Source organism: Schistocerca americana, chromosome 2, assembly GCF_021461395.2.
Source record: "Schistocerca americana isolate TAMUIC-IGC-003095 chromosome 2, iqSchAmer2.1, whole genome shotgun sequence".
Classification (NCBI taxonomy): Eukaryota; Metazoa; Arthropoda; class Insecta; order Orthoptera; family Acrididae; genus Schistocerca; species Schistocerca americana.
Genome location: NC_060120.1, coordinates 376015681 through 376039441, shown reverse-complemented (window position 1 = coordinate 376039441; position 23761 = coordinate 376015681). Strand labels below are relative to the sequence as shown.

General features: G+C 42.8%; 1 protein-coding gene across 1 annotated transcript; it reads left to right on the top strand.

Annotated features, from left to right (window-relative positions):
- The first annotated feature begins 448 nt into the window (after window positions 1-448).
- Window positions 449-12170, top strand: LOC124594032. Its single transcript, XM_047132383.1, has 3 exons — window positions 449-580; window positions 11137-11349; window positions 12136-12170. Exons 1-3 carry the CDS (start codon window positions 511-513, stop codon window positions 12168-12170), a joined length of 318 nt encoding a protein of 105 aa, XP_046988339.1. The 5' UTR covers window positions 449-510.
- The last annotated feature ends 11591 nt before the right edge of the window (window positions 12171-23761 follow it).

Below are 23761 nucleotides of genomic sequence, written 5' to 3'. Positions count from 1 at the left end.
ACAGTTGTCATAAATGTCTTCCTAGAACGTATAAACCTCTTCAGATTTGCCTGGGCCCACAATAAGAATCCTGACTATAGAACATTGTGTCAATTCTTTTCTATCAATAAGTGTTTGCATTGATCTGTATTTCTATCCGTGAAGGCCAGTAACATTGTACGTCATAACTATTACGGCTTCTGAGAACAAGCGTAACGCAACCAACGCCTGCTGGCATCCACATGCGCACCTACTTAGAATTGCACTAGCGTGCCACACCGATGCGCGCCGAGTGCTTGATGCACTCCAAGGTCACTCTGGCGACACGGGAGATCCCCTACCGTGTTTTACGGCACATCGAATGATGAAACCAGTTTGGTGAAGCAGGACTGCTGGAAGTGCCGGAGCAATCCTCTCAGTCTCCGTATATAAAGAAGCAGCCGTCGGAGGGATACTGCAGACACCACTATTGTTGGGAACATTAGCTGCCGTTTACTTGCTTTGACTCCTCTTAAACTTCTCCCTGCTGCAATGAGAACCTGCGTTGCCGCTGTTCTTCTCGCTTTTGTCACCTTCGCAATCCTCACTTCCGCTGCTCCAGGTAAGTGCTGCTTCAGTAACACGTGTGTGGTAGCCCAGTGGAAAAATGCTCCTATTTTAGCACAAGAAAGGTGAATAGGCTCTTGGCATGCGAACATATTCGTGATCTTTTTAACATGCAACTCACCTCTCACTCCGACTAGCTGTCTTAATTCTAACTCGCTCACACCCACTAGTCCATCACTGCACTTGCACTTCCCATTGTCACTCACTCATCCAGCCCAAATCACTGTCATTATCTCTTTGTGTCTCTCCATCTGTCACTGTGCCCTGTCTAACAGCCACAGTCTCCTTCATTCTGTCCTACTACTACTGTCTGCCTCTTGCTATCTCTTACTGCTACTATCTCTTTCCTTCCTTCCCACTGCTGCTGTCTCTTCTCACTGTCATTATCTCTCTCTTCCACGTTGACACTGTCATAGACTCTGTCTTTAATTATTGCTGGCTTTCACCCACCTCCAGCTTGTCCTTCACTTTTTTCTCTCCTACTGGCACTGTGTCCTTCAGTCTTTTCCTAGCACTGTTCTGTCACTGTCCACAATGTTTCACTCCCACTGTGTCCCTCTCTTTCTCTCAAACAGCCATTGTCTCCTTCGTTCTTTCCATACCACAACCAATACCTACTAACTGTCACTTTTTCGTCTCTTTCCCACTGCGACTGTCTTCTTCTCTCTCAGCATAAAAAAGCTGGTTGGAAAATGTTTTAATGGTGCTGAGGAAGATAGTTTAAGGCAGCTGGTACGCCAGTTTTTAGTCAGAGCCTTTTTGTGCTTCGACAGAAGCATTTTCTCGCTGTTCCCTTCCTCTAGCCCGCCACAGCAGGCATGGCGTTTATACGAAAAGAGATTTATGGGTGATTAAAATTTTGATAAGTTGTGTGAAACTGAAATAATGCAAAACTATATAATGTTACATCTCAGACCCGGTGTACAAAAATTTTCCATGTGCTTCAATATTAAAACAACATGGCGTTCTGACAACCCTTCTGACGATGTCGAAGATACCTTACAGCGCATTTCCCTGTTCTACATCACTTTATAAAGTACATTTTCGGCTCATACCGGATTTTACCTGCATATTTTACTTGCTCAAGTAACGTAACTTTGAACGTCTGTACTTCGAGAACGGATGAAGATGTCAAGAAAATTTTCAAAGTTCTTCGAGATCGGAACCTTGGAGTAATATCCTAAAAATTTCAGTCATTTGCTACCCATAGACATCTCGGGATCCGTTATTCGGTTTTGGTAGTCAAAAACCATGTTTTTCGTGTTTTCTTAGGAAGCGCTCATGAACTACATGGTGCCTTCATTGGCCCCTTAAGAAGCGCCCAAGACCACATCTAACGCAAGAAGAACCAACCGATTTGCTCCATTTACCTAAGCTGGAGGGAATTTGACCCTGTTCTATGGGATAGTAACAGTAAGACTATCCTTCTGTTGGGTAAATAAATGTTTCCTACCCCAACCGCTATCCAAAACTATTAACTATTGACCCCACCTTTGCCTCACTAATAGTCTCCGAGGTCTGAGCCACAAAAGAATCCCGTTTTCATGGCGGGCGTTTTGGGACATATCTAGTAGTGCGTGTTGTCGCACGCATATCGATAGAAAAGCTTGAATGAAACTGTATGATTATCAAAAAAAGTGTATTTCATTCTGCAGTGGAGGGTATGCTGTTATGAATTTCTTTGAAACTTTAAAGCTGTTTTCAAGACCAGGACTCGAACCTGGTCCCCTTCCTTTCGCAAAAAATGCTCTACTCCGATTTTCTTCATACATTTCATGTGATAGAGCCTTTCTTTTTTCTTCCAAGGTCTTCAGAAGTTCTTCTGCGCTCAATGCCACACTAGGTCTACCCGAAGAAATAATATTACGCAGAAATGTTTTTCACTTGCATTCTTTCTCGTAGTAGTGCAATTGCAGCAAGATATAGAGAAGTTTGTAAGATGACAAGGAGGTGGTGGTAGGTGGAGTCTGTGAGGCGAATCGGTAGTCGTGCATGGTTAGTGCAGTTAATTGATCGCTGCCAACGGAAAGGGTTCGACACCACGTCCGGCGTACATTTTCATTCTTTCCGGAGATTTTGTGACTGTTATGATGTAGCGACTGGTGTGACACTGCGGCAGTTGCTCTTCACACACACTGTGCCTCCCGGACGGACAGTGAACGTGTCCATGTGAAATTCTACACTGAGTCGTTATGGAACTGAATAATTTATACCAGAGAGACACGTCATCCGGTAGCCAGTGACGTCTATTTGTGATAGTGCCGAACTCGTCGTTGTTGCCTAAATCTTGTACCCGATATTAAGTTGTTCCAGACCTGCCACAGCTAAAATACACTCCTGGAAATGGAAAAAAGAACACATTGACACCGCTGTGTCAGACCCACCATACTTGCTCCGGACACTGCGAGAGGGCTGTACAAGCAATGATCACACGCACGGCACAGCGGACACACCAGGAACCGCTGTGTTGGCCGTCGAATGGCGCTAGCTGCGCAGCATTTGTGCACCGCCGCCGTCAGTGTCAGCCAGTTTGCCGTGGCATACGGAGCTCCATCGCAGTCTTTAACACTGGTACCATGCCGCGACAGCGTGGACGTGAACCGTATGTGCAGTTGACGGACTTTGAGCGAGGGCGTATAGTGGGCATGCGGGGGGCCGGGTGGACGTACCGCCGAATTGCTCAACACGTGGGGCGTGAGGTCTCCACAGTACATCGATGTTGTCGCCAGTGGTCGGCGGAAGGTGCACGTGCCTGTCGACCTGGGACCGGACCGCAGCGACGCACGGATGCACGCCAAGACCGTAGGATCCTACGCAGTGCCGTAGGGGACCGCACCGCCACTTCCCAGCAAATTAGGGACACTGTTGCTCCTGGGGTATCGGCGAGGACCATTCGCAACCGTCTCCATGAAGCTGGGCTACGGTCCCGCACACCGTTAGGCCGTCTTCCGCTCACGCCCCAACATCGTGCAGCCCGCCTCCAGTGGTGTCGCGACAGGCGTGAATGGAGGGACGAATGGAGACGTGTCGTCTTCAGCGATGAGAGTCGCTTCTGCCTTGGTGCCAATAATGGTCGTATGCGTGTTTGGTGCCGTGCAGGTGAGCGCCACAATCAGGACTGCATACGACCGAGGCACACAGGGCCAACACCCGGCATCATGGTGTGGGGAGCGATCTCCTACACTGGCCGTACACCACTGGTGATCGTCGAGGGGACACTGAATAGTGCACGGTACATCCATACCGTCATCGAACCCATCGTTCTACCATTCCTAGACCGGCAAGGGAACTTGCTGTTCCAACAGGACAATGCACGTCCGCATGTATTCCGTGCCACCCAACGTGCTCTAGAAGGTGTAAGTCAACTACCCTGGCCAGCAAGATCTCCGGATCTGTCCCCCATTGAGCATGTTTGGGACTGGGTGAAGCGTCGTCTCACGCGGTCTGCACGTCCAGCACGAACGCTGGTCCAACTGAGGCGCCAGGTGGAAATGGCATGGTAAGCCGTTCCACAGGACTACATCCAGCATCTCTACGATCGTCTCCATGGGAGAATAGCAGCCTGCATTGCTGCGAAAGGTGGATATACACTGTACTAGTGCCGACATTGTGCATGCTCTGTTGCCTGTGTGTATGTGCCTGTGGTTCTGTCAGTGTGATCATGTGATGTATCTGACCCCAGGAATGTGTCAATAAAGTTTCCACTTCCTGGGACAATGAATTCACGGTGTTCTTATTTCAATTTCCAGGAGTGTACATCGAGATGGCTCTTATGATGATGATGATGATGATGTTTGGTTTGTGGGGCGCTCAACTGCGTGGTTATCAGCGCCCGTACAATTATCCAATCTTTGCTCAGTCCAATTTCGCCACTTTCCTGGATGATGATGAAATGATGAGGACAACACAAACACCCAGTCATCTCGAGGCAGGTGAAAATCCCTGACCCCGCCGGGAATCGAACCCGGGACCCCGTGCTCGGGAAGCGAGAACGCTACCGCGAGACCACGAGCGGCGGACATGGCTCTTACGGTGCGGAACACAAAAACCGCCAGGTCAGCTAATAGGAGAGGGAAAGAGTTATAGTGAGGGCAAACGCCACGTTTGATGACCGATAGAAAACGTAAAGTCGAGAATAAATTCCTGACAGTTTTACGTCTGTGCACGCAGAAGGTCCACTTTGTCACAGACGGCAGTAACCGTAGTGTGAAAACTGAAAATGACATATATTTAGGGGGTGTTTCGACATGCGCAAACATCTAATTAGCTGTATTTTCTTTAAGTGTGTAAAATTTGTTTTTCAATGGTTATAGTCTTTGAGGTGCATAAAATTTCGTTAATTACATTATAGCCTTTTATAAAGTATAATAATGTATTACTTTTATCCTAGTTGAGTGTTTCGCTTTCTCATGAGAAAAACTAAAGAGCTCTGTTCACCCTGAGACTTGAATTATGCTGAATTGGTCTTTCCATGGGTGTGGATGGATATTTTCAATGTTTTGAGATCGTGAACAAATTCTTCGGTGCGTGGTTTATTCATAACTAAAGAAGGTAGTGTTCCTTACCTTCAGTATATTTATATGAGCCAACAAGCTATGATCTGCATGCTGCTCTTTAACATAAAGTTCCTACTGCATCAAAAATTATTGCTCTATGGAATATTTGCAACATTTGGTTGTACATATAAGTACAACTCACCATTCTCTTCATGTCTTATTGTCCATTCGCCTTTTCATTTCACATAATTCCTTTTCAATGAAGTTAGTGTGCGGGAGTGGACGGTAAATAATGTTACTGTGTTGATATCTTCTAAGAAACTGTGCAGGTTGTCTGCCGTCATTCCGTCATTATTAGGTGCTTCTTTATGCATTCAGGAATTTCATTCACTTACTCCAATAATTCATTCATTATTGTATTCCATTATTCTGTTAATTTGTCCTTTGTGAAATGTAAAATGTTTTAATTAAGTCTTTGACTAGCCGTAGTTAAGTATTTTTGTTGGTCGTAACAATGCTACATGACATTCTTATAGAAGCTACTGAGTATAAACATCTGGTTGATTTGCCTCGAGCTCCATTTAGTTCGGTTGTCTTTCTTGCGATCTAGTCATTACAGCCGCACAAGACAAAATGCCAGCCGCGTCTTTAAAGGAACAGACTGGTAGCTTTGGATCACTGCGGGCGGCACAGAACTAGTAACAAGCGGCATTGCAACCTTCCACGTCTAGATCATGGAAGTGTAGTGGTTTGTATGTGCTACCGGTTGTATGGAATCAGTGCAGTAAGGTGACTCGGCGTGGAGACGTGACAAAACGGAAGAAAATCACTTAAGTTTTGGGACGCGCCCCGAACCACACCATGACTGAAGTTTCCCACTGCATCAATGTGGACTGTTCAATATATCTGTAAGGGATGTCCGCCATGTAACATGCCGTCATAGCTGTGGTTGTGAAGACAACCTGATTCGCAGGGACCAGACACGTATGTCACGCCTTGTCAAAGGCAATCAGTTTCATATCGACAAGAATGTACGGTGAATAGCGCGTAAATACCCAGGTCACGCAATAGTAATCGGAGGCGACTATAACCTGCTGAGTATAGATTGGGATATCTATGGATTCAATGCGCGGGTTACAGACAGACACTCATGCAAAATACTTTTGAATATTTTTTCTGAAAACTGTCTTGAGCAGCTACCTCGGCAGCCTGCACGCAATGGAAATATTTTACACCTTGTAGCAACGAACAGGCCGCACCTTATCGACAATGTCATTATAGAAACAGGAATTAGCGATCATGATTTCATTATGGCAACTATGATTACGAAAGTTAATTATTCAGTCAACAAGGCTGGGACAGCGTTTCTGGTAGACAGAGTAGATAAGCAGTTATTAACATGTCAGACAGTGAACTGGCATCACTGAGATCCAGTAAGATAGATACAGAGGAATTATAGACACAGTCTAAGCAGATTGTGAATTTTGGTCTGGAGAGTTATGTGCCTAGTAACTCGATAAAGGATGGAAAAGACCCACCATGGTTTAATAAGGAAATTCGGTGAGTGCTGAGGAATCAGAGGCTATAATACTCTCGGTTCAAACAGGAACCCGCAAGTGACGACAGCCGAAGGTTAGCAGAGATTCGTGCGTCTATGAAAAGATCTATGCGTGAAGCATACAACAGCCGTCACGACTTAGCAAAAGATCTGACAGAGAATCCGAGAAAATTGTAGTCGCATGTAAAATCGCTTAGCGGGTCTAAGACTTCCATTCAGTCTCTTGTTGACCAGTCTGGTATGGCAGTTGAAAATAGCAAAACGAAAGCCGAAGTTTTAAATTTCACGTTCAAGAACTTGTTCGTGTAGGAGAATCGTGCAAACATATCGTCATTTTACAACCGGAGGACTCCCATATGGACGACATAGTAATGAACATCCCTGGCTTAAAGAAGCAGCTGAAAGATTTGCAAGCAAATAAATCACCAAGTCCGGATGAAATCCCAGTTCCATTTTACACAGAGTACTCTACGGCGCTGGCCCCTTACCTAGTTTGCATTTATCGTGAATCTCTCGCCAGCGCAAAGTCCCAAGCGACTGAAAAAAGCGCAGGTGACTCCACTATATAAGAGACGAAAAGAACGGGCCAGCAAAATTACAGACCAATATCCCCAACTTCTGTTTGTTGCAGAATCCTTGAACATATTCTCAATTGGAATACAATAAACTTTCTTGAGACTGAGAAGCTTATGTCCACGAATCAGCATGGTTTTGGAAAGTATCGCTCGTGTGAAACTCAGCTTGCGGTTTTCTCACATGGTATACTAGGAACTATGGATGAACGGCAGCAGACAGATTCCATATTTATATACTTTTTGTCTAAAACTGACATGGTGAGACCGTGGCTGTGTACAATTAATGTAGGTTGACTCTTACAAAGAAGAATACAGCAACCAGTCACTATTAATACCGCTATTTATTTAAGTAAATAGCGCCGTAACATGTTTCGAACTGAGAAGTTCATCATCAGACGGCTGTTCACAAGATTTATAAGATGCGCTTTACATGATTCCCAGTTTCCGTTTTTTATTCTTCCATTGTAGTTAAGTATTGTTGGTGTGTTGGTGCCCTACGGTAGAAAACAGTGTTAGAAGCGCCCTATGTGAACATAACTAACCTCAAAACGATGAAATACAGACTAGACAAATATGTGAGGTTAAGTGGTTACAGTACTTACATCGAAAATTCCGCGCAATTTTGTTGAAAAGTTGCAGGATTGTATTTTTAAAATAATGTATAATATATGCAGCACTTACACGATTTGCATATCACCATATTGTGCGAAGCACCAAGCACCGTATTTATAGATTTTCGAAAATCATTTGACACTGTGCCTCACTGCAGGCTTTTAACGAAGGTACGAGCATACGGAACAAGTTCACAAGTATGTGCGTGGCTCGAAGACTTCTTAAACAATAGAACCAAATACGTTATCCTCGGCGGCGAGAGTTCATCAGAGACAAGAATATCGTCGGGAGTGCCCCAGGGAAGTGTGATAGGGCCGTTGTTGTTCTCTGTATATATAAATGATCTGGTGGACGGGGTGGGCAGCAATATGCGGTTGTTTGTTCATATTGCAGTGATGTACGGTAAGGTGTCGAAGCTGAGTGACTAGGAAAATACAAGACGACTTAGACAAATTTCTGGTTAGTGTGATGAATGACTGCTAGCCCCAAATGTGGAAAAATGTGAGTTAACCGTAGGACGCCCAAGCCTTTTTTTCTAACTTGGATGCCTAAGGAGGGGGTTCGGCGAGCCCACAGCTATTAAATAAGTTTACTGACGAAAAATTATAACTTTCAAAATGGTTTATGTATTTTAACTAAGGCATCAGTTTATAAATGTTGTTAATTGTTATAAACATTGGTTTGAGTGAGTAAAAAATTGACATATTACAATACAAAATACAGATGTGTTCATATACAATAGACTTCTCTGAGTCCTCAACTTTAAGGCAAGAGACACACTTCACAATTTTTTTCTGAATGTGTGTTACACACATGTTTATGACACTGTCCACAATACTGTTTTGGTTTACTTAGATTGTTGTACTTCTACTTCTTTGTTTTAGCTTTTCTTACACAAATATGGCACCGACCTTTCCCTGCAGGAGGCTGACGTGCTTCTGTTGTCACTTCTTTAATTTTCTTTTGTACAATAGTTTCCATTTATTGAACAATTTGGTTAGATAACCCTCTTGCATTGGCACTTCTTTCTTCTACCTGGAATTTCACTAGTTCCATCCCAGCTTGCAGAAGATAAAGTTTCCGTTTGTTGTGTTTCTTTTCATTCTATCTTGGATGTTGCTCGATGAATATGTGGGACCCTTACCAGATTGAACTGACTGAGAATATCGAATAAATTCAATGGAGGGCAGCTCGTTTTGTATTACTCCTAAATAGGAGCGAGAACGTCACGGATTTTTTTTTTTACTCGTGAGTCTTCTAATTGGTTTGATGCTGCCCACCACGAATACCTTTCCTCTGCCAACCTTTTCATCTCTGATACCAACTGCACCCTACGACCTGAATTACTTGCTTGATGTATTCCAGTCTCTGTCTTCCTCTCCGGTTTTTACCCTCTACAGTTCCCTCTAATACTATGGGAGTTATTCTCTGATACCCTAACAAATATCCTGTCATCCTGTCCCTTCTTCTTTTCAGTGTTTTCCATGTGTTCGTTTTATCGACGATTCGGCGAAGTACGACCTCATTCCTTACCTTATTAGCCCACCTAATTTTCAACAATCTTCTGTATCACAACATCTCAACGACTCCGATTCTCTTCTATTCTGGTTTTCCCACAGTCCATGTCTCGTTACCATACAATGCTGTGCTCCAAACATACATTCTCAGAAATTTCTTCCTGAAGTTCAGATCTATGTTTGACACTAACAGGCTTCTCTTGGCCAGGAACGTAATTTTCGCTAGTGCTAGTCTACTTCTTGTATCCTCCTTGCTCAGTCCGTCATAGGTTATTGTGCCGCACAGGTAGCAGAATTCCTCAACTTCGACTACTTGGTGATTCCCCAATTCTATTGTTAAGTTTCTCGCTGTTCTCATTTTTGCTACTTCTCATTACTTTCTTCGATTTACTCTCAACCCATATTCTGTACTCATTAGATTGTCCATTCCATTCAATATATCCTACAATTATTCTTCACTTTCACTGAAGATAGCAATGTCTTCAGCCAGTTTTATCATTGGTATCGCTTCACTCTGAATTTTAATCCCACTCTTGAACCTTTCTTTTATTTCCGTTTTTGCTTTTCGAGGGACAGATTGAAAACTAGGTGGGAAAGACTACATTTCGGCCCGTCACGGATACGAAAGCGGGTGGTAATCATTAAAGTAAATAGGTCTTTCATTGCAGCGAGATATTTTAACAGAATTTCAGCCACCAGATGTCTCGCCGAATGCGAAATTATTTTGCTGCCGAAAGAAATGACCATCGTAATAATCTAAGAGAAAGCATAGTTAGCTCGGAAAGATTTAATTATTCGTTTTTCTAGGACTGTATTCGACACTGGAACGGCAGAAAAATGGTCTGAAGGTGGTTCATGTAGATGCAGATGTAGAAACTGTCAAATTTGGAACTACAAAGAAACTGGACAGTAGCTGACTGGAGTTGTGTGATGCGTACCTATGTGCTGCGGCCTTTTCCTTCTTCTAGTGACGCAAGGCGTCGAGTGCATCGAACGAGGCGATTGACCCACAGTGTTTGTAGATGGTAATCACGGCCGAAGAGGGGTATATTGTGTTCATAGGGCGTTTTTCGTGCCATGAATTGGGCCGCTCATTCTGGTTACCGTGAACAGGAACCACGATGTTGCTTTCATCACAGCCAGTGCTCACTTCTTACCGTTTCGTTTTCATGATAACAGTACTTTGAACGCTCCCGCCTTCCAAGGTAACGTAAGATAGGGGCGATCACGGTGCTGTATCCATACATTCCTATAATTTCACTCAGGCAGCCTACGGAACCTCGACTGGCCCGCCACATCACCTTATCTTGATCCCAAAGAATATATCAAGGACTATTGGGAATAGCAGGTGAAATGTAGCGGTGAGCATCTTCACAAATGGGTAATTTTACCGGAGCGAATCATAAGTGAGTGGTTTCAGATGGATGTGACATTACTGAAGGAATTTGTAAGGTATTTTTCGTCGAACTGACGCCACTATGAGGGAGAAGTAGTGTTACACAGTATTAGCGTATGTTCCTTGAGAATGACAGTTTTCTTCTCCGGTGTGCTTACTCTATGACATGTAATAACTGTGAAGTTTGGTTACGGAAAAATAATGTCTGTCAATTTCTTGTTTGTTTGATGCTTTGAGAGTCGCTTAGCAGTTTACGGCGCATTATGAAAAGAGACATCGATGTGACCAGTTTAACATTTCTTTCTCCAGTGAAGTGGCTGACTGTATCACAACGAATGTCGAAGTCCGTTAAATTTCCATTGAATCAAAAAGTGGTTGTTTATTCTGTTAATTGCAGCGGGAGGAGAGGATGAGCACGGCGACCGGCACGTGCGAGTCACGTGCGACCTGCTGAGCGCGTTCGGCGTGGAAGACTGCGTGCGCCGCGCGCTGCATCGCCATGAACAAGGGCTACAAGGGCGGCCACTGCGAGGACGGCGTGTGCCACTGCCGCAAGTAGCGGGGGACCGTGGCCCTCACGTCTCCAGTGACACGTCGCCACGCCCTCACTGTTGTCCAGTGTACATAATCGTTCTGAATAAAGTTCCTTATCTAATGACGCATAAACAGTGTGTGTCGTTATTCCATCCGCAACCTTCTATCGATTAAATGACGTCATTTTTTGAAGTCACGTTGTTTTCCACGTTTGACCGTATCTGTTTTTAAATGATAATTAACTGCAACCCTCAGCTGCCGACAGGTGTTGCTGACATACCTTGATGGGGACAGCTGCCGGCAGCTGAGGGTTTCAATTAAATATCATTTATTCTACAGAAGCTGCACGGTCATCAATGGTATTTGTTCTTTCGAGAACATTTACTATCTTCATATATAGTTAAAATGGCTACCCGGCCATTGAACTTCGTCTGTGCGAGTGCGCACAGGTTGCCCGAACCCTTACGGGAATCGTCAACTTAAGTGGGCGCGGGTAACGAGTGGATCGGCAAAGTATCTATTAGGAACTTTACGTATGTAGATTGTGGACAGTCGGGAATGTGGGTCTCACGGGAAGCGTGCAAGGAATAAGTCCCTGCAGTCACGCTGTTCGACTTTGTCCTCGGTGGCTCAGATGGATAGAGCGTCTGCCATGTCAGAAGGAGCTCCCGGGTTCGACACCCGGTCGGGGCACACATTTTCAGCTGTCCCCATCAAGGCATGTCAACAACACCTGTCGGCAGCTGAGGGTTTCAATTAATTATCCTTTATTCTAGAGAAACTGCACGGTCATCAATGGTATCCTTTCTTTCGAGAACACTTACTATCTTCATATGTATCTGTTTTTATTTTGTTATTGCAGCTTCGACTTATGTGCCATTGCCAAGCATCTACTAAGATATAATACAAAGTAACTACTAAGATCAATGTAATAGGAGAACAACAGTATGTATAACTAGTTTACAGTCTGTCAACATCCACGTACTTACAAGTTTCATATTACGGCATAGAAACAGCTTAAAAATAACTGCGTGCCGGTACACCTGTGTCACTTGTGATGGTCAAAGAGTCCACGGCTGTTATCAATGAAACGAGTAATACGATACTTGGATTCGTGCAGAGTCAACGTGGGATATATGCGTATATCAACGTAAGGCCTGTGTACACAAAAGAGTAAATAGTAAGCAGTATATTAATGATTATGATGCTCCATTTGTGAGAGGTCCATGACTAAGGAATTTATTGCTAGCGCACTCGAGCAGATGTAATTTCGATGGATTGCTCACGCGCTGCCTGCGATATGTAAGCTATAAGAGTATCTCAGACCAGAGAGCGGTGTTGGCTGCAGTAAGAGCAGTGACACTAGGAGTAAGCAGTAGCTAGCAGTCGGATGTATGGAGTTCGCGGGACCGGTCGTGGGGAGCGATGGCGGTGCCTGAGCGATGTAATATAAGGTAAAAACAGCCGCGCGCATATTTAATTTATTGTAACTAAATTTGTATTATTGTTATATCAAGTCCCATGTACATGTTTCAAAAAAAATCTTTTAATTTTAATCTTTTTTATAAAATTAACTTTTGGCAATCATTCGTCTGAATGTAAAGATTTTACTAACTTCTCCAATCCATGATCGTCCAGATTATCGTAAGGAAAAATCAGTTGTTTCTTTTTATACATGACAAATCTAGCGGCCAGCATTGCACTAGCATGTGCCAGAAAAAATTCTTATAGGAGCAGATATATACGCGTTATCCGGCGACTTCAGTGAGGTAAGAATTTTCAATTTATTCAGAATGATCTTTCAGGGCCAGGACGCAGCAGTGCTGACGTCCAAATTTACCAGTTTAGATTCACTGTCAGTTAATTATTGAAAGGTTATATATGAGTCACATTTTTTATTGGGAGGTTATTCACGTTATTATTGCGAGGTTACGGAATAATAAACTGTTGGGACGTTACACTGAATGTCAATGTTATACATATTTTTATTGTTGGGAGGTTACACATTTTATACAGGCTGATTGTATGATGACGTTTCAGCCATCGTGCTGTTAAAGAGGACAAGATGGTTCAAATGGCTCTGAGCACTATGCGACTTAACAGCTGAGGTCATCAGTCCCCTAGAACTTAAAACTACTTAAACCTACCTAACCTAAGGACATCACACACAGCCATGCCCGAGGCAGGATTCGAACCTGCGACCGTAGCGGTCTCGCGGTTCGAGACTGAAGCGCCTAGAACCGCTCGGTCACAACGGCCGGCTCAGGGAAAGTTATATGCAAGTCATTTATATTCCCTGATGAACTGGCCACCCCGGCCGGCAAAGAGGACAAGAGTTTCGTCAGAATACGTCTAGTAGTAAATTTAAAAAAATAAAAATAAAAAAATATGTTTCAAAGAATCTGTTCTCTATTTGATTTACGAAGATACCTGCCCTAGCGACTCCATCGGTTGTTAATATATCACGTACTGGAATTTAAACGAATTGACAGACAACATTAACTGCAGTATCTCGATAATTTAAATTATTTAGGGCTATCCATAATTTTTAATGTTTAAGCAAGTTATTTTTTTGAGATGTCAGTTCTGTTATGGACAAATCAGTGAACAGAGCGACTCTATGGCATCAAAGGAGCTTTCCTTTCATAGGCATGGACACGTCTTTAATGTTGGTATTTACGTCAATGGCTGATGGTTGAACTATTCGGCTAATAGTTTACAAGGTTACAGTTCCAAGTAGGTAACAGGTAGGAAACCGTTATTTATCAGGCTGTCAAGTACAATGAAACGAGCGAAATAGTTCGCCTTACTGTGGTACTTTGTGAATTGATGAACTTATTGTTGGATTCCTTCGGTTCTGAGTCTTTTCTCATACTGTTCACAGTCGTTTTGAAACATAATGTTCCACCACAAATATCGCACTGCACGATTTTGTTATTTTTGACATTTACAGAAAAATGTCGCTAGAAATAATTAGTTTTACATCTTTTATAGAAATAGAGCAATGTCTAGTGCGCAGATGGAAAGCCAGTACTAAGCAAAGAAAGAAAAGCTGAAAGGTGGAAGGAACATATAGAGGGTCTATACGAGGGAGATGAATGCAGTATTATAAAAATGGAAGAAGACGTAGGTGGAGATAAGAGATTACTGCGCGAGCCATTTGACAGAACAGTGAAAGATCCAAGTCAAAACAAGGCCTCTGGAGTAGTCGTCATACTGTCAGAACTACTGACAGCCTCGAGAGTTGCTGACAGGTCTGAATATTACCGAACTATCAGTTTAATAAGTCATGGATGCAAAATGCTTGTACGAGTTCTTTACAGAAGAATGCAAAAGATGGTAGAAGCCGATCTTGGGGAAGATCAGTTTCGATTCCGGAGAAATGTAGGAACACGCTAGGCAATAATGACCCTACGACTCACCTTAGAAGATAGGTTAAGGATAGGCAAACCTACGTTTACAGCATTTGTAGACTTGAAGAAAGCTTTTGACAATGTTGACTGGAATACTCTCTCTGAAATTTTGAAGGTAGCAGGGGAAAAACACAGGGAGCGTAAGGCTATGTACAACTTGTACAGAAAACAGATGGCTATTGCAAGATCCGAGAAGAATGACAGGGAAGCAATGGTTAAGAAGGGACAGATAGGGTTTTGGCTTATCCTCATGTTATTCAATCTGTACATTGAGCAAGAAGTAAAAGAAACCAAAGAAAAATTTGTAGTAGGTATTAAAGTTCAGGGAGAAGAAATAAAAGCTCTGAGAGCAACCGATGACTTCATAATTCTGTCTGAGACAGCAACTGACTTGGAAGAGTAGTTGAAGGGGACGGATAGTGTCTTGAAAGGAGGAAATACGATGAAAATCAACAAAAACAAAATAAGGATAATGAGAATGTAGTCCAATTAATTCAGTTGATGCTGAGGTATTAGGTTAGGAAACGATACACTTAATGTAGTAGATGAGTTTTGGTATTTCAGCAGCAAAATAACTGATGTTGGCCAAAGTAGAGAGGATATAAAATGTAGACTGGTAGTGTTATGAGGTTTTGCTAGTCTCAAACGTATATGATTTACAGTTTTTAAGTGTATAGACGGAAGTATATATACGTGCGTGTTCTTTTCTCTCTTTCTCACACACAATATATATATATATATATATATATATATATATATATATATATATATATATATATATATGTAACTGCACCTCGGTTTCCGGTTGGATCTATATATATATATATATATATATATATATATATATATATATATATATGTAACTGCACCTCGGTTTCCGGTTGGATCACCCACTCACGTTCGATGCTGAGGTACTATTCCAGAACGTGGAGATCCTCGGCAATTTTGTTCGTGTGTTAGGGGGAATTTAAAGTAGACTGGGGCAACAGTGAGAATTTGGATCGAGGAGGGAGGCACGACAGTGTAATCCGTGTAGTTGTTTAAAACGCTATGCCAAGGTGGCAGTGCTGCCCTAGCCGCCCCCGTGTGCGGAGTTCGTCGCGAGTGAGGCACGTCGTCGGCTGGCTGTAGCTTGTGAGTACAACATAGCCAACCTGTTATGGAAGCTCAGATTCCGGTGTCAACGTTGAAAATTTCGTTCCCTTTTGGATATGACAGGCCGAAAGTTTATGAAATCGCCAACTGGTTGTTCGAAAAGATAGACTTACAAGATGGTGATGTTCACAGTTTGGCACTTGATTTCCTTGGTAATGCAGTGTATGTTTAAATGCGAGACGTTTAAATATGTACCTGGATTATGATAAAAACAGGCGGTATGCTGAACTTTCTTAATTCCAATGGTGAATCTATTTCAGTTGCGATCAGTTACGTTGGTTTAGGGTTTCGATCTGCGCGAATATTCAACTTCCCATTTGAACTGAAGTTAGATCTCGTTAAACAAGCTTTAACGCTTTATGGAACGGTTTTTCAAGTTAATGGTGAGAAATGGACATGCAACAAACATTTTAATGTTGACAATGGTGTGCGAAATGTTGGAAGTGATCTTCATAAGCATATCACGTTGTATATTATGGTCCAAGGCTTCAAAGCCTTAGTTGTTTATGATCGACAACCAAGGACCTAAGTAGTATGTGGATCCACGGATCATCTTAAGGCAACCTGTCCCCGTGTCAAATCTTTACGGAGGAAAATCCAGACACTCGCCTCCGCGGGCGATGTGCGACATCAACAAAAACTGTCGTATGCGGAGACCTTGTCTGCCCCATCACAGTAAACCGGGAATGGGCAAGGCCCTTACATATTACGTCATGGGGAAAAGTTACCCTGCCAAAATGTTCGAATCAGGCCTCTCCAAGAGAGACTACTGTTCAAAATGTGTGTGAAATCTTATGGGACTCAACTGCTAAGGTCATCAGTCCCTAAGCTTGCACACTACTTAACCTAAATTATCCTAAGGACAAACACACACACCCATGACCGAGGGAGGACTCGAACCTCCACCGGGACCAGCCGCCAAGAGAGACTAATACCCAGACCTTAGACGGTAGCAAGACACCTGGAAAAGAAATTACTATCCCTCTTAACCATCCCCAGGTTCTACCAGGTTCCAATTCCGATAAAGTTCCATTGTCATCAGGAGGTAGTGACATGCTAGTTGACGAGGACGCAAATCCAAACAACTCAACATTCAGCGACCGATCTCATGTAAGAGCAATTCAAAAAAAGTTGTCTAAACAAAAGAAACGGTCCCCTAGAATACAAAGTCAGGAAGAGACAGAGGAATTAGAAAGGAAAAGAACATGCACAAGACAGATCCTTAAGAAATCTCAGACAGAGGAAAGACGGTGGCTGATGCAATTATGGTAACGGCTCCCATTCGGAATGACGACATTCAGATGGAATTTGACAATCATGTGAATACAACCATGTTAGCATCTTCCGAGTCTCACCCGGTTCCGAGCACGCTTGGGTCAGAAGATACTGAGCAATGATAAACAGCTATATACAGACTTACAAGCTGGCCACAGTTAATGTCTCTCGGGTAAGTTCGGAGGTCAAGTTACAATGTATGAAAGATTATCTTCATGCCGCTGACATAGATGTTGCCATGTTACAAGAGGTCGTCACAACTAAAGTAGCGGACATAACAGGTTATGAAGCCATCATCAACATCGGGAATGAAGGAGGAACAGCGGTTTTATTCAAAGAGGGTATCGCAAATCGATCTCAAGCTATTTTAGAGACTGGTAGGAGTATAACTGTCCAGGTTCATCACCTCATTTCAATTAATGTTTATGCGCCAACTGGGACTAATGAAAGACGGCAGGGAAGTAACAATTATCGGAATGTGATAGTTGAACTGTTAAATAATGTTGGAGCCGCTGCCATGATTGCCGGAGATTTTAACTGTGAGTTGCGCCATGAAGACCAGACGCCCAATTTTAATACTCATCAAGAGCTACAAACATTGGTTACTGAGTTAGAACTGCAAGACACCTGGACTTACTTGAATCCCCACCATACCGGATATGCTTATGTCAGTACCACGTGAGCAAGCAGGTTAGATGGGATCTATGTTACAAATAATTCATGAGCAATATTGATGATTGTGAGATATGGTCTATAAACTTCTCCGATCATTGTGCATACCATATTTCATTCAGGTATATCCAACAAAAATCATTTCGTGGACGTGGGCCATGGCAACTACACGTTTCACTATTGCAGGATGCTGAACTTAAGCAATATATCAGACAGACTTGGCACAAATGCTTATGCTCCCAAACGAGGTATCGGGAGCGGGTCATTTGGTGGACCGAATATGCAAAACCCGTACTTCGTAAATGTATTATACAGTACGCAAAAGCCCAAGCATACTGGCGCAAACAAACGACGGAATATTATTTCTCCTGTTTGCGAGACCTTTATCAACAACCAGATGGCCTTTCTACATCTACATCTATACTCCGCGAGCCACCTTACGGTGTGTGGCGGAGGGTACTTATTGTACCACTATCTGATCCCCCCTTCCCTGTTCCATTCACGAATTGTGCGTGGGAAGAACGACTGCTTGTAAGTCTCCGTATTTGCTCTAATTTCTCGGATCTTTTCGTTGTGATCATTACGCGAGATATATGTGGGCGGTAGTAATATGTTGCCCATCTCTTCCCGGAATGTGCTCTCTCGTAATTTCGATAATAAACCTCTCCGTATTGCGTAACGCCTTTCTTGAAGTGTCCGCCACGGGAGCTTGTTCAGCATCTCCGTAACGCTCTCGCGCTGACTAAATGTCCCCATGACGAATCGCGCTGCTTTTCGCTGGATCATGTCTATCTCTTCTATTAATCCAACCTGGTAAGGGTCCCATACTGATGAGCAATACTCAAGAATCGGACGAACAAGGGTTTTGTAAGCTACTTCTTTCGTCGATGAGTCACATTTTCTTAGAATTCTTCCTATGAATCTCAACCTGGCGCCTGCTTTTCCCACTATTTGTTTTATGTGATCATTCCACTTCAGATCGCTCCGGATAGTAACTCCTAAGTATTTTACGGTCGTTACCGCTTCCAATGATTTACCACCTATGGCATAATCGTACTGGAATGGATTTCTGCCCCTATGTATGCGCATTATATTACATTTATCTACGTTTAGGGAAAGCTGCCAGCTGTCGCACCATGCATTAATCCTCTGCAGGTCCTCCTGGAGTACGTACGAGTCTTCTGATGTTGCTACTTTCTTGTAGACAACCGTGTCATCTGCAAATAGCCTCACGGAGCTACCGATGTTGTCAACTAAGTCATTTATGTATGCTAACATATTCAAACGGAAACGCTTTAAGTCGAAAATAACCGCCATAGTCCGTCAGCGTCTGGGTGGGGTGCATAGCGAGCTCGAGGCAAGAACGATCTTATGCAGGAACGTACGTCGTTATACCATGCAATAAGGGAGACACGTACAGGAAAACAGGGAATAATAACCGCACTGGCGGACGATGACGGAGGAGAGTACAATACTCAGACCGCCATAAAACATTATGTGGCGAAGTATTATAGGAGTATAACTGCGTAGGCTACCGCGGCCAGAGTCAGTCGACATAAAGTGTTCTGGGTGTGGTACCGCGTCATAATGTATAAAACTACTGCTGCTGGAGATAATCCAACGTTTCAGTAGACCCAGAAGAAGGCCGCTGCAACCGTGGTCGAAACGTTGCTTTTTCTCCAGCAGCAGTAGTTTTATACATTATGACGCGGTACCATACCCAGAAAACTTTTATGCCGATATTATAGGAGCCTCTGCGCTGGGACTGTGAAGAACTTTTAGCAAACGTTACGACGAGAATACGTGAGGAGGATAATGCCGTCGAATCGAACATAAAACTCAGGACGAAATAAAAACTATAATTAGCGACGCTTCGAGGAACAAGTCAGCTAGTTCCGATGGGCTCTCGGTCGAATTTTATGTACGCATGTGGGATGTAATAGGGAATGAGCTCACAGTTATGTACAATGAGTAATTAACTAACCAGGCGTTCCATCCTATATTTACAGCGAGAATGATTGTACTCATTCCTAAGAGGATTGAAGATTTAAGACTACTCACCTTACTCAGTGCTGACTTTACGATTTTCATTCGCATCCTGAACAGAAGGATGAAACCCCTCAAATTTCATAGGTCCTTACCAAGCGATTGTAACAAAGGGTAAATGAATGCTACATTCCTTATTTGAGTATTCGGACGTCATAAGCCTTACTTGGTTAAGTGACAATAGTCTTTCCTTATTATTTTTAGATTCTGATAAAGCCTTTGATAGGATCAATCATGGCTTCTTATACAGCACCACACAGAAAATGACTTTCGACGACTACTTCATAACTGTCATACGTAAATGTATCAGTGGTGTTTTTCCAAGGATTAAAATCAATTGACAACTGACTGAAGCACTTCCAGCTCAACAGTCAGTACGTCAAGTATGTCCACTGCCTATGACATTACATGCGATTGCGGTGGAACATACGCTTTCGACAATGCACCAGAAATTGCGAGGACTACAGATCTTCAATATTAAGACGGTTTGTCACAGTTATGCTGACGACATAAGTGTTATCGTAAATTCGAATACTGGGGTTGAAGAAGTACGACGTTTGGTACACCATTACTCACGATCCTCTGGTGCAAAACTGAATCTTCAAAAATCCCAATTAATGTATCTCTTATTACAGTAGTGCAATAGGCGCGCACTGGTTGGATGTAACTGAAGAGAGACTCAACTCGGATTATGGATAAGGGAGAATGCCAAGCTCATGGCTATGAACTATTGGGAGCAGAAACTTAATGTCATCAGAGCCTTGCCGAAGGACCATAAGATGCGATCGTTAGACCGATTGCAGAAAGTTCAGTTTATAAATACATAAATACTTAGCAAAATATATCAATTCGCAGCAACCTTACCGATACCACACATCACCGCACTAAAAATACTAGCTGCATCGTCTTAGTATGTGTGGGAACAAAATATCATTAAGATATTCTTCCACGCGGCGACTTTGCAGAGGCACAACGGGGGACTTGGAATTAAAGACGTTAAATGTATATGTGGCGCACTGTTTCTAATTCGTGTTTCTAAACTAATACATGCCAATAAGACAGGCATTACGAAACTTCTGTTCCTCTCGTTAGATCCTGGGAACAAGAACGCTCCTGTTAATGTAGCACATATAGATGCCAGCCTAGATTACGTCCCCGGGAGAGCGGTGTGCTGACCACACGCCCCTCCTATCCGCATCCTCAGCTGAGGATGACGCGGCTGTCGGATGGTCCCGATGGGCCACTTGTGGCCTGAAGACGGAGTGCTCGATTACGTCCGAAAGTACTATGTCGATTGGAGTTATATAAGACTTCCACCAGCACAAACCAACACTAGGACCGTCTATGACTATATTACCAGAAATCGTCTTCACAACCCAATTCAAGTAAAATATCCTGCTAAAAGCTGGACGAACATTTGCAAGAATATCAACAGTAAAATTCTACTAACTAAAGTCAGTGCCGTATGGTATGACGTCGTAAACGAAACCATACCCACAGCGGAACGATTATTGTAAATCAGGTTGAGGACAACTCCATATTGCGACAAATGTCAGCTTGTAGAAACTGTAGCGCAAATATTCTTATGTGGAAATAAAATCAGAATCTTATAATAATCGTCTTCAGAATCCATTCAGGTAAAATATTCTGCTAAAAACTGGACGAACATTTGGAGAAATATCAACAATAAAATTCTACCAACTTGACTAGGAAGAAATTAGCACTTATCAACAGAACCGCAGAAAGTCATAAACCGATAACTGTAGCTTTGCAACCCGACTGGAAATGTTACCCGTCCGCAAAAAATAACAGTTATTCGTGGCTTCTGGCACAGTTTGTGTTTTAGGTGTTAACAAACAAAACTTCGAACTTAGAAGAGTACACGTTTTATATTGCACAAGAACATTTTAAGTTGAAGATAAATAACAAACATAAGGAATGGTTTCAAAAATTTTTATCTATTGCTTTATGTCAGTTACAAATAGGTCAGTTTTATTGATTAGAAACAGGATCTTATTCTTTCTGTTTTATTATTCCTGGAATCCTTTTTATGTTGGTTCTAAAATGAGAACTGTTCTAATTTGGCAAAACCCCTGCGGCTCTGAATTTTCTTTAATTTGTTGAAAAATATATGTCTTCCTTAAAGACATCATATGTCTCCAAAGCATAATAACTTAAATTGTCAAAATGTTTTTGAATGGATGTTTGTTATGGATTTTTCCATTATCTTTCTGCCATGTCCTACATGGTGCTCACGCCATTGCAAGTGGCGATCTGTTATTTATTTTAACTTAATTACTACTTCAGTTTTGTTCTACCGTTAAAGGCATATGTGGGAATACATGGGAATAATGGAGCTACTGAGTGACAGGTATGGGGGAGGCATCGTGACCAGGTCTCGGGTCTTCGACCCTGTCCTCTTTGCCTCCGCCTGCCTGGTGCTGAAAGTCTTCTCAATAAAAAAAGAGAAAAAAAGAAAAGAAGTAGCGCAATGGTAAAAAAGTGGCTGAGCTTATAACGCATCTGCCTGGCAAACAGGAGACCTGGGTTCGATTCCCTGCCTTCGTACAAATTTTCACTTGCCCCTTCAGTTTATACACATAAAATAAAGGTTCCTGTAGAAGAGAATTTGATGACATCCGATATAGATGTAAGTCTTAGGAAGTATTTTCTGAAAATATGTGTGTGGAGTATAGCCATGTCTGGAAGTGAAACATGGGCGTAAACAGTTTAGACGAGAAGGGAAAAGAAGTTTTTGAAATGTGGTGTTACTGAGGAATGCTGAAGATTAAATGGATTCATCACGTAACTAATGAGGAAGTACTGAACAGAACTGGAGAGAAAGAAATTTATGACACAACTTGGCTGAAAGAAAGGTTCGGTTGATAGGACACATTCTGAGACAACAAGGGGTCACCAGTTTAATGTTGGAAGGAAGTAGGGGGGGGGGGGGGTGTTAAAATTGTAGAGGAAGATCAAGAGATGAATACAGTAAGCAGATTCTTCAGGAGTGGGTTGGAGTAGTTATTTGGCGTTGAAGAGGCTTGCGCAGTATAGAGTAGCATGGAGAACTGCATCAAACTAGCCTTCTGACGGAAGACGACGGCCGGCCGGTGTGGCCGTGCGGTTCTAGGCGCTTCAGTCTGGAACCACGAGACCGCTGCGGTCGCAGGTTCGAATCCTGCCTCGGAAATGGATGTGTGTGATGTCCTTAGGTTAGTTACGTTTAAGTATTTCTAAGTTATAGGGGACTGATGACCATAGATGTTAAGTCGCATAGTGCTCAGAGCCATTTGACCACGACAACAACAAATATTTTTGACAGGTACATGCAACTACACACGAAAACGAAAGAAAAATTTCTGTATTCCACTTTCGTTTAGAATATCAGAATCGTGTAATCCACTAGAGTGCAGGATTACAGTGAAGATCGTACAACGTACTAGGAGCTACATAAATGTTTCCTGGGTTGCGCGTCGGAACGGTTGCGCAGTGAACTATTCTGCACTCAGCAGCGCGCCACCGTTACCGAGGCAACAAATACTTTCGAACAGCTAGTTATACGCTGCCCGAGCGGCACTATGTAGTCATGGTTGCAGCTGAACGTTGAGAAGTGATTAAGTTGCAGGCGGGCGAATAACACCGTGACACTCGGAGCTGTGTGTCCGTATTAGGTTGCGAGAATGAGAGGCATGAATGATTCTGATTTGCCTCACGTCCCTGTCATTTTAAGTACAAGAAGAAATGCAATGTGTTAACAACTCGATAGCTTTTTCATTGCTGTCATGAAACGGGGTGAATGGCGAATGCTCTGTTTTCTGTAGGCTGATCTACACTGCTAAAATTTTTTTATGCTCAACGTGGAATGTATGATTTGCTTATTAGATACCTCTCAGTAACCTTGTTATTTTAATAGCTGCGTAAAAT

Bases quoted from the DNA above. Each gene is read 5' to 3' on its own strand.
- LOC124594032 (XM_047132383.1), top strand. From the start codon at position 511: ATGAGAACCTGCGTTGCCGCTGTTCTTCTCGCTTTTGTCACCTTCGCA. The intron at 581-11,136 runs GTAAGTGCTGCT...TGTTAATTGCAG, and splicing joins CCTCACTTCCGCTGCTCCAG to CGGGAGGAGAGGATGAGCAC. The intron at 11,350-12,135 runs GTTGTCCAGTGT...TTGTTATTGCAG, and splicing joins CACGTCGCCACGCCCTCACT to CTTCGACTTATGTGCCATTG.